Below are 15,112 nucleotides of genomic sequence, written 5' to 3'. Positions count from 1 at the left end.
AGCACTTGGGAGCCAATCCACAGCTCGCTGATTTTAAGAACCAAAAAGACGTGTTCAAATTTTCAATAATATTCTCAGAAGACAAATGAGTGCAAGAACTCCTACTGCGGAAGACATCTGTATGCAGCAGAATATTGTGCTCCTGTTATTGAAAGGGTGTGAACCTCCAGAAATACCTCTACATTGTGGATAATGTTAGAAGACTGTAGGGGGCGGAGCAAGATGGCTGAATAGGAACAGCTCCAGTCTCCAATTCCCAGCGCGAAGGACACAGAAGACCTGTGATTTCTGCATTTTCAACTGAGGTACTGGGTTCATCTCACTTGGGAGTGCCGGACAATCGGTACTGGTCAGCTGCTGCAGCCCGACCAGGGAGAGCTGAAGCAGGGTGAGGCATCCCCTCACCTGGCAAGCGCAAGGGGGAAGGGAATCCCTTTTCCTAGCCACGGGAACTGAGACACACAACACCTGGAAAATCGGGTAACTCCCACCCCAATAATGCACTTTAAGCAAACAGGCACACCAGGAGATTATATCCCAAACCTGGCCGGGAGGGTCCCACGCCCACGGAGCCTCCCTGACTGCTAGCACAGCAGTCTGCCATCTAACCACAAGGCAGCAGCCAGGCTGGGGGAGGGGCGCCCGCCATTGCTCAGGCTTAAGTAGGTAAACAAAGCCTCTGGGAAGCTCCAACTGGGTGGAGCTCACAGTAGCTCAAGGAAACTTGCCTGTCTCGGTAGACTCCACCTCTGGGAACAGGGCACACACAGCTCAACAACAACAACAACAACAACAACAAAGCAGCAGAAACCTCTGCAGACGCAAACAACTCTGTCTGACAGATTTGAAGAGAGCAGTGGATCTCCCAACACAGAGGTTGAGATCTGAGAAGGGACAGACTGCCTGCTCAAGTGGGTCCCTGACCCCTGAGTAGCCTAACTGGGAGACATCCCCCACTAGGGGCAGTCTGACATCCCACACCTCACAGGGTGGAGTACACCCCTGAGAGGAAGCTTCCAAAGTAAGAATCAGACAGGTACATTTGCTGTTCAGCAATATTCCATCTTCTGCAGCCTCTGCTGCTGATACCCAGGCAAACAGGGTCTGGAGTGGACCTGAAACAATCTCCAACAGACCTACAGCTGAGGGTCCTGACTGTTAGAAGGAAAACTATCAAACAGGAAGGACACCTACACCAAAATCCCATCAGTACGTCACCATGATGAAAGACCAGAGGCAGATAAAACCACAAAGATGGGGAAAAAGCCGGGCAGAAAAGCTGGAAATTCAAAAAATAAGAGCGCATCTCCCCCTGCAAAGGAGCGCAGCTCATCGCCAGCAACGGATCAAAGCTGGACGGAGAATGACTTTGACGAGATGAGAGAAGAAGGCTTCAGTCCATCAAACTTCTCAGAGCTAAAGGAGGAATTACGTACCCAGCGCAAAGAAATTAAAAATCTTGAAAAAAAAGTGGAAGAATTGATAGCTAGAGTAATTAATCAAGAGAAGGTCATAAATGAAATGACAGAGATGAAAACCATGACACGAGAAATACGTGACAAATGCACAAGCTTCAGTAACCCACTTGATCAACTGGAAGAAAGAGCATCAGCGATTGAGGATCAAATGAATGAAATGAAGCGAGACGAGAAACCAAAAGAAAAAAGAAGAAAAAGAAATGAACAAAGCCTGCAAGAAATATGGGATTATGTAAAAAGACCAAATCTACGTCTGATTGGGGTGCCTGAAAGTGACGGGGAAAATGGAACCAAGTTGGAAAACACTCTTCAGGATATCATCCAGGAGAACTTCCCCAACCTAGTAGGGCAGGCCAACATTCAAATTCAGGAAATACAGAGAACGCCACAAAGATACTCCTCAAGAAGAGCAACTCCAAGACACATAATTGCCAGATTCAACAAAGTTGAAATGAAGGAAAAAATCTTAAGGGCAGCCAGAGAGAAAGGTAGGGTTACCCACAAAGGGAAGCCCATCAGACTAACAGCAGATCTCTCGGCAGAAACTCTACAAGCCAGAAGAGAGTGGGGGCCAATATTCAACATTCTTAAAGAAAAGAATTTTCAACCCAGAATTTCATATCCAGCCAAACTAAGTTTCATAAGTGAAGGAGAAATAAAATCCTTTACAGATAAGCAAATGCTTAGAGATTTTGTCACCACCAGGCCGGCCTTACAAGAGACCCTGAAGAAAGCACTAAACAAGGAAAGGAACAACCGGAACCAGCCATTGCAAAAACATGCCAAAATGTAAAGACCATCGAGGCTAGGAAGAAACTGCATCAACTAACGAGCAAAATAACCAGTTAATATCATAATGACAGGATCGACTTCACACATAACAATATTAACCTTAAATGTAAATGGACTAAATGCTCCAATTAAAAGACACAGACTGGCAAACTGGATAAAGAGTCAAGACCCATCAGTCTGCTGTTTTCAGGAGACCCATCTCACATGCAGAGACAACATAGGCTCAAAATAAAGGCATGGAGGAAGATCTACCAAGCAAATAGAGAACAAAAAAAAGCAGGGGTTGCAATACAAGTCTCTGATAAAACAGACTTTGAACCATCAAAGATCAAAAGAGACAAAGAAGGTCATTACATAATGGTAAAGGGATCAATTCAACAGGAAGAGCTAACTATCCTAAATATATATGCACCCAATACAGGAGCACCTAGATTCATAAAGCAAGTCCTTAGAGACTTACAAAGAGACTTAGACTCCCATACAATAATAATGAGAGACTTCAACACTCCACTGTCAACATTAGACAGATCAACGAGACAGAAAGTTAACAAGGATATCCAGGAATTGAACTCAGCTCTGCACCAAGCAGACCTAATAGACATCTATAGAACTCTCCACCCCAAATCAACAGAATATACATTCTTCTCAGCACCACATCGCACTTATTCCAAAATTGACCACATAATTGGAAGTAAAGCACTCCTCAGCAAATGTACAAGAACAGAAATTATAACAAACTGTCTCTCAGACCACAGTGCAATCAAACTAGAACTCAGGACTAAGAAACTCAATCAAAACCGCTCAACTACATGGAAACTGAACAACCTGCTCCTGAATGACTACTGGGTACATAACGAAATGAAGGCAGAAATAACGATGTTCTTTGAAACCAATGAGAACAAAGATACAACATACCAGAATCTCTGGGACACATTTAAAGCAGTGTGTAGAGGGAAATTTATAACACTAAATGCCCACAAGAGAAAGCTGGAAAGATCTAAAATTGACACTCTAACATCACAATTAAAAGAACTAGAGAAGCAAGAGCAAACACATTCGAAAGCTAGCAGAAGGCAAGAAATAACTAAGATCAGAGCAGAACTGAAGGAGATAGAGACACAAAAAACCCTCCAAAAAATCAATGAATCCAGGAGTTGGTTTTTTGAAAAGATCAACAAAATTGACAGACCGCTAGCAAGACTAATAAAGAAGAAAAGAGAGAAGAATCAAATAGATGCAATAAAAAATGATAAAAGGGATATCACCACCGACCCCACAGAAATACAAACTACCATCAGAGAATACTAGAAACACCTCTACGCAAATAAACTGGAAAATCTAGAAGAAATGGATAATTTCCTGGACACTTACACTCTTCCAAGACTAAACCAGGAAGAAGTTGAATCCCTGAATAGACCAATAGCAGACTCTGAAATTGAGACAATAATTAATAGCCTACCAACCAAAGAGTCCAGGATCAGATGGATTCACAGCTGAATTCTACCAGAGGTACAAGGAGGAGCTGGTACCATTCCTTCTGAAACTATTCCAATCAATAGAAAAAGAGGGAATCTTCCCTAACTCATTTTATGAGGCCAACATCATCCTGATACCAAAGCCTGGCAGAGACACAACAAAAAAAGAGAATTTTACACCAATATCCCTGATGAACATCGATGCAAAAATCCTCAATAAAATACTGGCAAACCAAATCCAGCAGCACATCAAAAAGCTTATCCACTATTATCAAGTGGGCTTCATCCCTGGGATGCAAGGCTGGTTCAACATTCGCAACTCAATAAACATAACTCAGCATATAAACAAAACCAAAGACAAGAACCACATGATTATCTCAATAGATGCAGAAAAGGCTTTTGACAAAATTCAACAGCCCTTCATGCTAAAAACGCTCAATAAATTCGATATTGATGGAACGTACCTCAAAATAATAAGAGCTATTTATGACAAACCCACAGCCAATATCATACTAAATGGGCAAAAACTGGAAAAATTCCCTTTGAAAACTGGCACAAGACAGGGATGCCCTCTCTCACCACTCCTATTCAACATAGTGTTGGAAGTTCTGGCTAGGGCAATCAGGCAAGAGAAAGAAATCAAGGGTATTCAGTTAGGAAAAGAAGAAGTCAAATTGTCCCTGTTTGCAGATGACATGATTGTACATTTAGAAAACCCCATCATCTCAGCCCAAAATCTACTTAAGCTGATAAGAAACTTCAGCAAAGTCTCAGGATACAAAATTAATGTGCAAAAATCACAAGCATTCTTATACATCAGTAGCAAACAAACAGAGAGCCAAATCATGAATGAACTTCCATTCACAATTGCTTCAAAGAGAATAAAATACCTAGGAATCCAACTTACAAGGGATGTAAAGGACCTCTTCAAAGAGAACTACAAGCCACTGCTCAGTGAAATCAAAGAGGACACAAACAAATGGAAGAACATACCATGCTCATGGATAGGAAGAATCAATATTATGAAAATGGCCACACTGCCCAAGGTAATTTATAGATTCAATGCCATCGCCATTAAGCTCCCAATGACTTTATTCACAGAATTCGAAAAAAAAACTGCTTTAAAGTTCACATGGAACCAAAAAAGACCCCTCATTGCCAAGACAATCCTAAGCCAAAAGAACAAAGCTGGAGGCATCACGCTACCTGACTTCAAACTATACTACAAGGCTACAGTAACCAAAGCAGCATGGTACTGGTACCAAAACAGAGATATAGACCAATGGAACAGAACAGAGTCCTCAGAAATAATACCACACATCTACAACTGTCTGATCTTTGACAAACCTGACAAAAACAAGAAATGGGGAAAGGATTCCCTCTTTAATAAATGGTGCTGGAAAATTGGCTAGCCATAAGCAGAAAACTGAAACTGGATCCTTTCCTTAATCCTTATATGAAAATTAATTCAAGATGGATTAGAGACTTAAATGTTAGACCTAAAACCATAAAAACCCTAGAAGAAAACCTAGGTAATACCATTCAGGACATAGGCATGGGCAAGGACTTCATGTCTAAACCACTAAAAGCAACGGTAACACAAGCCATAATTGACAAATGGTATCTCATTAAACTAAAGAGCTTCTGCACAGCAAAAGCAACTACCATCAGAGTGAACAGGCAACCTACAGAATGGGAGAAAATTTTTGCAATCTACTCATCTGACAAAGGGCTAATATCCAGAACCTACAAAGAACTCAAACAAATTTACAAGAAAAAAACAAACAACCCCATCCAAAAGTGGGCAAAGGATATGAACAGACATTTCTCAAAAGAAGACATTCATACAGCCAACAGACACATGAAAAAATGCTCATCATCACTGGCCATCAGAGAAATGCAAATCAAAACCACAATGAGATACCATCTCACACCAGTTAGAATGGCAATCATTAAAAAGTCAGGAAACAACAGGTGTTGGAGAGGATGTGGAGAAATAGGAACACTTTTACACTGTTGGTGGGATTGTAAACTAGTTCAACCATTGTGGAAAACAGTATTGCGATTCCTCAAGGATCTAGAACTAGAAGTACCATATGACCCAGCCATCTCATTACTGGGGATATACCCAAAGGATTATAAATCATGCTGCTATAAAGACACATGCACACGTATATTTATTGCGGCACTATTCACAATAGCAAAGACTTGGAATCAACCCAAATGTCCATCAGTGACAGACTGGATTAAGACAATGTGGCACATATACACCATGGAATACTATGCAGCCATAAAAAAGGATGAGTTCGTGTCCTTTGTAGGGACATGGATGCAGCTGGAAACCGTCATTCTCAGCAAACTATCGCAAGAACAGAAAACCAAACACCGCATGTTCTCACTCATAGGTGAGAATTGAACAATGAGATCACTTGGACACGGGAAGGGGAACATCACACACCGGGGCCTATTATGGGGAGGGGGGAGGGGGGAGGGGGGAGGGGAGAGGGATGGCATTGGGAGTTATACCTCATGTAAAGGACAAGTTGATGGGTGCTGACAAGTTGATGGGGCAGCACACCAACATGGCACATGTATACATATGTAACAAACCAGCACGTTGTGCACATATACCCTAGAACTTAAAGTATAAAAAAAAAAAAAAAAAAAAAGACAATGGCAGCCTCAAGAATCAACGAATATGATTAGCCCCTGGACACCATCTATGAGGGCAGCTGTAAAGACGAAGACTCGTCAGCTGCTCCTGAGGATATTCTCAGCAGAAATGAGGAAGATTTCTTCTCAGGGAAATGACATGTTCCCACATGTCATCAACTTCATGTGACCCAGAGTGGATTCTGGAGAGTACAGGTGATGGGGAGGACTCTCCAGCTCCCTGCAAGGACCATGTGGAAACCAGATCTGAAAAGGAAGAAGGCACTGGCAATATATCAGCAACTGCCAGGGAAAGCAAGTGGATTCTGGAAAGGGTAAGTGATGATAAGGACTCTCCAGGTCATTTCTCATCCTGACAAGTCTCATTTGCATCATATGGGTCCTATTAGCACAGATATCTCCAAATCGGCCACTCTTCTATTACACAGAATAAATCGCTCATTACAGGGCCTCCAATTATAGTTATTTTTCTCCTTGCCGTCTACTATAAAAGAGTCAATCAACAGGGGCCTCTAGGGTCTCACTGAAATTGTGGTCAGCCTTATTCATAGGATCACAGAGTTCACCCAAAGAACAGAAAACTGGTCGGTGGCTGGTGGCTGTCTTAGGTTAATAAGTGGAGCACACTATCTGAACTTTGCCATTTTTGTAACCATCCTGGCTATCCTGGGAATCTCCCTGCTCACGAAACCTATTCCTGGTGTACATAATGTCAAAACTGTTCAACATGAATGATGTCCTGTGCTGATGAGGATGAAGAGACACCCTCACTCTCCAAAGCTGTTGGAAAGAACCTATCTAAAGGACCAGTGGAAAATTTTGTCTATTTTGTTGCTGTTGCATTAACTATGAAACTGCGCCTGGGCACTGTGCCCTCTGCCTGAACCTGGGGCACCAGGGGCACTAAGAGGCCATCTGGCGGGGCAGCCCAGGCCACTCAGAGCACACGGGGACACAGCAATGGCAGCACTTGGCTGGAGCACTCCATGCCTGTATCCTGGAAGCCACTCCTCACCCCAAACTGGCTGCCAGGCGTCATCCCACGTGCCAGGATCATTGATGCCACCACCACAGGCATGCTGGGGAAAGGCAGCTGCTGCGAACTGAGCAGCCAGCCAGGCCACCTGCCTTGGTTGTAGCCTGGACGCACTCAGCTCCAAATCCTGCAGCCTCCACCCACCTGGCGAGAGCGCCCCCTCTGCAAAGTTAAGCCCAGCGGCCACACATAACTTACCCAGAATATCCAGCTCCTGCCTAAGAGTCATGGGTGCATCTGGCCACACAAGACCAAAGCTGGACAGCAGTGGCCACTCCCGACCTGGCCTCTGCCTTCTGCAGTGCCCAGCACGGGCCTTGCTTCAAGGGCCTATGGCCTCTAAAGCACTCAGTGCCCAAGGCCTTGGACATTTGACCACCAGGGACCACTGGCAAACTACCAGGGGTGCCTCTAGGCTGGGTCCCTGGTGCTCCTTTATATAAGCCAGCCTGGGGAATGGAGACCTCAACAGCTGTGGGGATAAGGCAGCATCCAGGTCTGGGATTTTAGGTGAGTGTGGTGGTATTGGGGACAGAAGACTGGGGCAAGTCGCCAGTGCACTTCTGGAAGTGAAGAGAAGTCAGGGGAAATGTCTATCCCTGTCCTTGTCCTGAATAAGCCAGCAGAATAAGCCACAGGCCAGGGCATTCCTTTTAAAACCTGTATTATGCCCTCACCTAAGTACTACCACAATCATCATTTCCTTGAGTGCCTGCTATGTGCCAGCTGCTGTGCCAAGCTCTTTGCGTGTATCTGAACTTCACAAAGTCCTTATGGCGGTAGTTAATAGCATTATCCCATTTCACTTCTGAGGAATCTGAGGCTAGGGGATAAATAACTTACCCACAGTGAGTGGAGAAGCCAGGACTGGAATCAATGTCTGTTTCTCTTTAGAGCCTGGACGGGACTCCTCACCCCTGAAGTTACTCTCCTGCCTTCTCTATGGTAGGTACTATTCAGTTAGTGTTCACACTTTACCAAGAGGAGCTGGCCCTGCTGCCTTCCTCGCCTCTTCTTTCCTTCCTTACTCTGGTGACTTCCTCTGGCCAAGAAGATCTGCAAGACTGTCTGTCTACTCCATGTAAAATGACTGAATTCTTCTGGAGAAACTGTGAAACAGACTTGGGAAGCATACAAGAAAGCTATGCTGGAGGCTTGGAAAAAGAGTAGCTGTAGGCAAGTACTCCAACAGAAGCTCTGTCTTCACTGTGAGAACATGCCAGGGGTAGCCTGCTGGAGAGAGACATGTGAAGCAGAACTGAGTCACCCCAGCCAACCTCCAGACCTGGGAGGCCCCTACCAACAGCCTGCAGTCCTGGGAGTGAGCCCAGCTGAGACCTGAAGAGCTGCCCAGGCTAAATCACCAGCCTGTAGATTTGTTAGCTGAAAGGAGAAATGATAAAGAAAGTGTTCTTGGAATTCATTTCTGGCAGAGTCTTGTGAGCTTTGCTTTCATTTGTTAGTGAAATGCTTGACATTTTTCCTTCACTTTATAAACATTACATGCAAATTACTCAGAATTCTAATTGAAAGTAATTTCCCATTAATGCAGGCTATAAAATACCATTTTATTTGAAACTGTGCCTCAGAAATAGTATGGGATGCCCCTTTACACTCACAAATTATACCCACAAATCCAGGAAGCACAATGTTGTGTGTGTGAGTCAGGGACTTAAAGCTACTACCAATGAAAATGTAAGAGGCACCTTTGGACAGGCATAGGCAAATGGCAGAGAGTGGCATGCAGTAGTGTTTGCAGCAGTGAAAAATCCAATTATGGGACACTAAACTTTAAAAGCCAACTCTTGCATAACTGCAATCTCTGGGTGACCAGCACCCTTCTAAGAATTTAATCTGCCTAGAGACCAAGCAATGGCCAAGAAGGAGGAAACAGAAACACTGGCATGCATGGTCTGAATGAGGAAGCCAAAGAACTCACTGTCCTATCAGAGTTTTTTCCTTCCAAGTCAGATACATACAGCGGACCTCCTTTGTGACCACTTGCTGTCCACACATTATCTGCAATCATGAATCTTGGAAATAAATCATTCCCAATGCTCTTAAAAATTAAAAGTAAATAGGCCGGGTGCAGTAGCTCAAGCCTGTAATCTCAGCACTTTGGGAGGTCGAGGCGAGCAGACCACGAGGTCAGGAGATCGAGACCATCCCGGCTAACACGGTGAAACCCCATCTCTACTAAAAATACAAAATATTAGCCAGGCATGGTGGTGGGCGCCTGTAGTCCCAGCTACTCAGTAGGCTGAGGCAGGAGAATGGCGTGAACCTGGGAGGTAGAGCTTGCAGTGAGCCGAGATTGCGCCACTGCACCCCATCCTGGGTGACAGAGTGAGACTCCATCTCAAAAAAATAAATAAATTAATTAATTAAATAAAAATAAATAAATAGCTTGTTTATTTAGTTATACCAGGTTATACCTAGGCATTTCACTAAATTTCCACCTTTAATGAATACCTAGCTCCACTTTATTCTGACAATCATGGTAAGCAGCAATCATTATGTTTTGAGGTAATTCAACATCCTTACCCCATCTGCATCTTTAAAAGCTCCAGCCAATAGAAAATTAGTTGGCCATGGTGGTGCATGCCTGTAATCTCAGCTACTTAGGAGGCTGAGGCAAAATAATCACTAGAACCCAGAATGTGGAGGTTGTGGTGAGCCGAGATCGTGCCATTGCACTTCACCCTGGGCAACAAGAGTGAAACTCTATCTCAAGAGGAAAACAAAACAAAACAAAAAAAAACGCCAGCCATAAGCCCTGGGCTCTGAGAGCAGATAGCACCATCAGCAAGAACTTTGGACCAACATGAGCAAGAGCTCTCTGCCTGGTCAAGCACACAAACTAGGCACTCTGAAAAAAAAAAAAAAAAAAAAAAAAAAAGAATTGCTTTCCCTTAATAATTACCATGGGATACGGACCCTGACATAACTTGAAGAACATAAGGGCAGAGAGGTAATAAGGCAAAGATTTCACCGCTCCAGAGGGTCTCCTTAAAGGCACTAGACAAAAGAACCAAAGAATGGAAATTCTAACCTTATGGATGCTTCTAGGTTAAAAATCACAACGGAAGATCTCAACCTATTTGAGTTGAATGATTCAGTGCATAATCAATCTAGTGAATGTCTATGGCATTTTCTATATTTAACATTTAGGAGAAAGGGAACAGCAAAGAGCTATTATCTCAGTATTTCAGTCTCCTAACAAATAAACCAGGAGTTGCAAGCTCAACTGCCTACAGGAGCACACAAATGAAATAAATAAGTGAAGAGCATCAAGTGAACTTGGCTTCAGAGTCTGAGAAGCAACCAGGAATATTAGAGATTTGGCAAACTGGAGTTAATGCCCCTTAAACACTTGCTGCTTCTAGTGGAAGCACTCACTATGCAGCTGTAGCTGTCTGTGCCACCAAAAATTCAAGCCCAGGGCTGTCAGATCTTCTAAATTTTTTTAAAAAGCCAGAAATATGAATTCTTATGTGAATCTCCTATTTCTTAAGGATTGGCAATTTAATTAAATTCTCTTTTTAAAAACACAAGTCAAATCAGATGTATTCATGGTGAATTTATGTGGGCCATATTTGGCCTACAGATGAACAGTGTGGGTTCTCAGATTATACAACCTACAAGTCACTCAATTTTCTGAAACAGTCTACCCTGCTCCTGTGGCCTTTTCTGCTTCCTATCTGCCTCCGTCTTTTCCTCAATATGCCAAATTACAGCATGCTACACATCTCAACGGACTCTAGGTTGGGTGTGGAGTGTGAGTAAAGAATGCTACTCTATCTCAATCACCCCATTCAAGAGTCAGCTGAGCTCTGATCTCACTACAAGGAATTTCTATTTGGAAATGAAGATCAATTACAATGGAGTCATACTGGTAGGTCAGACAGCTGGGTCAAATTAAATAATTTTTTTAATATAAGTAACAAATTCTCATCTCCACAACTGCCAAGTCTTTTTTAAAGAACCTTTAGATGTCCTATCTCATGTATCAGTGATGACTAACTGCTCTCATACAGCTTTGCCACCAAGCCCAACCATGCCACAAGCAAAGGAAGAAACCTCAAAAGAAGTTCATTAACTAAGCTGAACATCACTTCCATTGAAAATGCTGTAGAATTTTTAGCTTCTACACAAAGTAGACTTATTATTTACTTTAATACTTTAATGACATCCTATTCCAATCAAAGTAAGTAAAAGGTTGAAAGGATGGGTCAACTCCACTGGGATCCAACCTACATATCTAGATATTTACCCTTTCCCATAGATTCTAACAGGATTGCTATGTTAGATAATCTCTGTTAAACATATAAACAAACTATGGTCTTCTGTATCTAGAAGACCTTCTTCTTCCTACTTCCTCTACGTAAGGATCTAAGAAAATAGTTTTCGATGTAGGATATCTCAAATATATTCACTTGAACAGGACTGGATTAGGCAAGGTTAATGTATTACCATCCACATGCATTAGTTTATTCATGCTGATACCTAAGGGCAATAAATTCCCCCAATCTGCCCATCCCATGCCACCCTAAAGCCTCTAAAGATGATACATTAGAGGGTAGCTGACTCTGATACCAATTTAGAAACAGCCAGCTTTCATTCCTAGTTAAGATCAAAATGAACAGTTGTGATAAAATAAAGCAGTGACATCATAATTATAACTGATACAAATTGGAATTTGTTTTTGAAAAAGTTTCCAAAACAGATTTTACTACAGAACATTATAAAAACAGAAAAAGAGAATGAAATATAAGAAGTTATTTTTAATACAATCTTCAGAACTCTTATTTTAACAGTGACATAAAGGCAGTAAGTGGCTGGTATGGTTTGGATATGCATCCCTGCCCAAATCTCATGTTGAAAGCTAATCCCCAGCATTCGAGGTGGGGCATGGTGGAAGGTGATTGGATCATGAGGTCAATTTCTAATGGCTTAGCATTACCCCCCTTGGTGACCTTGTTGCAACTGTAAGTTCTCCCCAGATCTAGTTATTTTAAAGTGTGTAGCACCTCCCCTATCCCTTTTGATCCTGCTGCTGCCATGTAAGATGCCTACTCTCATTTTGCCTTCTGCCATGAGTAAAAGCTCCCTGAGGACTCCCCAAAGGCAGACACTGCTTCTTGAACAGCCTGCAGAACCAATTAAACCTCTTTTCGTTACTCATTACCAAGTCTCAGGTATTTCTCTGCAGCAATGCAATTCCTAATACAGTGGCTGTAATAGGAATCTACCCAATTAGTCCATAAGCATATATTCATCATTAGGCATGACCCTCACAAGTCCATGGGCCCTCAATTCTCCTTAGTTGGAACCAAAATACCAAGAAGATCCAGTAGTCTCAAAACCCAGTAATAGGCCTAATCCTTTAATTTGTTCCAATATTGTTCTGTCGGAAAACACTGACTCTTATTTACATGATTGATAATTGTTGTATTTTGTTATTATCAGGAAATCTACAAAAGCTTAAAATCCAAAGTATTTCTCATGAGATCAAGTAACTTATTCACACATTGCTGATACTTTGTTACAATACAAGGATAGCATCCATAGTTTCCAAAATGAAAGAAAGACATAGAGAAGGAAGAGGAGGAAGAGTAAGCAAGGAAAAAGAAGGGAAAGGGTAAGACGGTTAAACCCAACAATATTCAAAAACAAAAGTATGCTAATTCCTACAACTTTACCTAACAGAATATGATACCTACACAATAATTTGGTCCTTAAAGCTCTTTTGACAAGAAAACAATAATACTTAATGAACAATTACAAGAACAAGAAAATCTGATTTCCAAGAAGAAAGGAATATCAGAACGAACTATAACAATAATGTTGTTTTCCTTTCTACCATGTTTCTTTCACAGTGTAAATTCTAAAGTATAAATCTATATGAGGAATAGCTACAAGTTTTAATGAATGATAAAGTCAATATATTTATTTTATATGTCTTAAATTACAAAGTCCTACAAAAATCTGTTTCTTTTATTTAAAAAAGTTAGATTTCTAAATGAAAATACACCTACCACACTTGACTATTCATGAAGTCATAGCCAGAATAATAGATTTAGCCAGCAATAGTAAATGTCAAACTTACATTCTCCTCTGCCAATAAAATTAATAGTCTTTTGAATAAAAATGACATACAACATATATTCTTTCTTAAGAAACAAAACCTACTGGTCCTTGCTTTGAGTTTCTTAATAGAGCTTAACTACTTTTTTTTACTTCTTCATAGAGCAACAGAACAAGACTCTAGCTATGCCAAATACTCTATCAGTTTTTATTTTTAAAATGGTATGAGCTTTGGCTAATGGAAGTCTCAAGATAGTGAAAAATAAAACGATTCAATATCAGTGGTGCATATATATGTTCATTATATTCCAACTTACCCAGTACACTGACAAAAGCATCAAAAAGATGAAATGTAAGCAGAGGCTCTTTCAAGTGACCATAGTAATCAGCTATGGTTTTAAAGACATCTTTTTCAAATCCCAAGTACATAGGCTGCTTCAAATCAGAACAGTTGGGCCCTATTTTCAAAAAGAGAGTGAAAGAGAAATATTAATGGAGTAATTACCTCTAAGTATTATTCTCTGTGAATATGTGTGGCGTGTACAGATATTCAGATATTTAACATATACAGAAAAGTTTTTATGGGGAAAATTGATATTAATTAAATAGGCATTCTACATTGACATTAATTAAACAGACATTTTACATTTTGCCTACACACATATGCTTTATGTCTAAATAGAAATCTATTATAATACAATGAAGAAAATCACCCGCTTACTTCCATTTTAAAAGAAACCTGTCTTTTTAAAAAAAATTCTTCTGAAAGGCATTTTTATTAAATGTAAACAATGATAATTTTCTTTGAAATACTCAACATTATCCTAGTCTTAATAAAGTTGACCAAGATAACAATTAGTTCACATTTGTAATAGATAAGTTATAAAGCAATTTTTAAAGCTTTTCATTATTTCATCATTGCTATATTATAAAATCCTACAGTCAGAGAGTTGAGCAAAATAATCAATTTCTGCCTCTATTTCAGACTAATAAATATTTGTTAAACTTAAATCCTTAAAAGGAGATTTTATATTTTGTCTTAATTCACTCTGATTATAAACGGTCTATTTGATCCCTGACCAACCATCAAAAGACAGTTTATCAAGCAAAGTCATACTGCAAAGTTGAAGCAACCATTGAAACCCTTAAACGGCCTGCTCCCAACCATACCCTACTCCAGCAACAAGCAAGGAAATAGCCAGAATAATAGATTTAGCCAGTGTATGGCCCAAAGAGGAGCAAGAAATTTCTCTACAGAGTTGGCAACAACTGCCCCACCAATCCATCCACAGACCACAGATTTACACTGCCAAGTTGAGAGATGAACTGGAGCTGCCTGCACCTTGAGGAAAATAGCAAGTGGTCCCAAGAGGAACAGTGTAGCCAGCCTTCTCTATTTCCATTACAGCATGGAAGAAAGGACCACATCCGCATTGGCTAGTTCTGGCCCAGCAGAAGACTAAACAACTGTACCCAAATAGACCTCTATCCCCAGAAGAACAAAAGCAGCAGCCAAGATAAACTGAAAGGAAATTCTTCCTACAGAATTTCTGTAACTAAAGAAAGGGGAT

At 41.1% G+C, this 15,112-nt stretch overlaps 1 protein-coding gene across 2 annotated transcripts in view; it reads right to left on the bottom strand.

Annotated features, from left to right (window-relative positions):
• Positions 1–15,112, bottom strand: part of DEPDC1B (DEP domain containing 1B) — a 121,618-nt gene that overhangs the window by 47,279 nt on the left and 59,227 nt on the right. For both annotated transcript variants that reach the window (XM_007973400.3, XM_007973406.3), the window contains exon 7: positions 13,859–13,999. In XM_007973400.3, coding sequence (XP_007971591.3) covers positions 13,859–13,999 — 141 coding nt within the window. The remainder of the gene's footprint in view (positions 1–13,858; positions 14,000–15,112) is intronic.

This window comes from Chlorocebus sabaeus, chromosome 4 (assembly GCF_047675955.1).
Source record: "Chlorocebus sabaeus isolate Y175 chromosome 4, mChlSab1.0.hap1, whole genome shotgun sequence".
Lineage (NCBI taxonomy): Eukaryota > Metazoa > Chordata > Mammalia > Primates > Cercopithecidae > Chlorocebus > Chlorocebus sabaeus.
The sequence above is the reverse complement of the archived record's forward strand: the minus strand, read 5'-3'. Positions and strand labels throughout refer to the sequence as shown.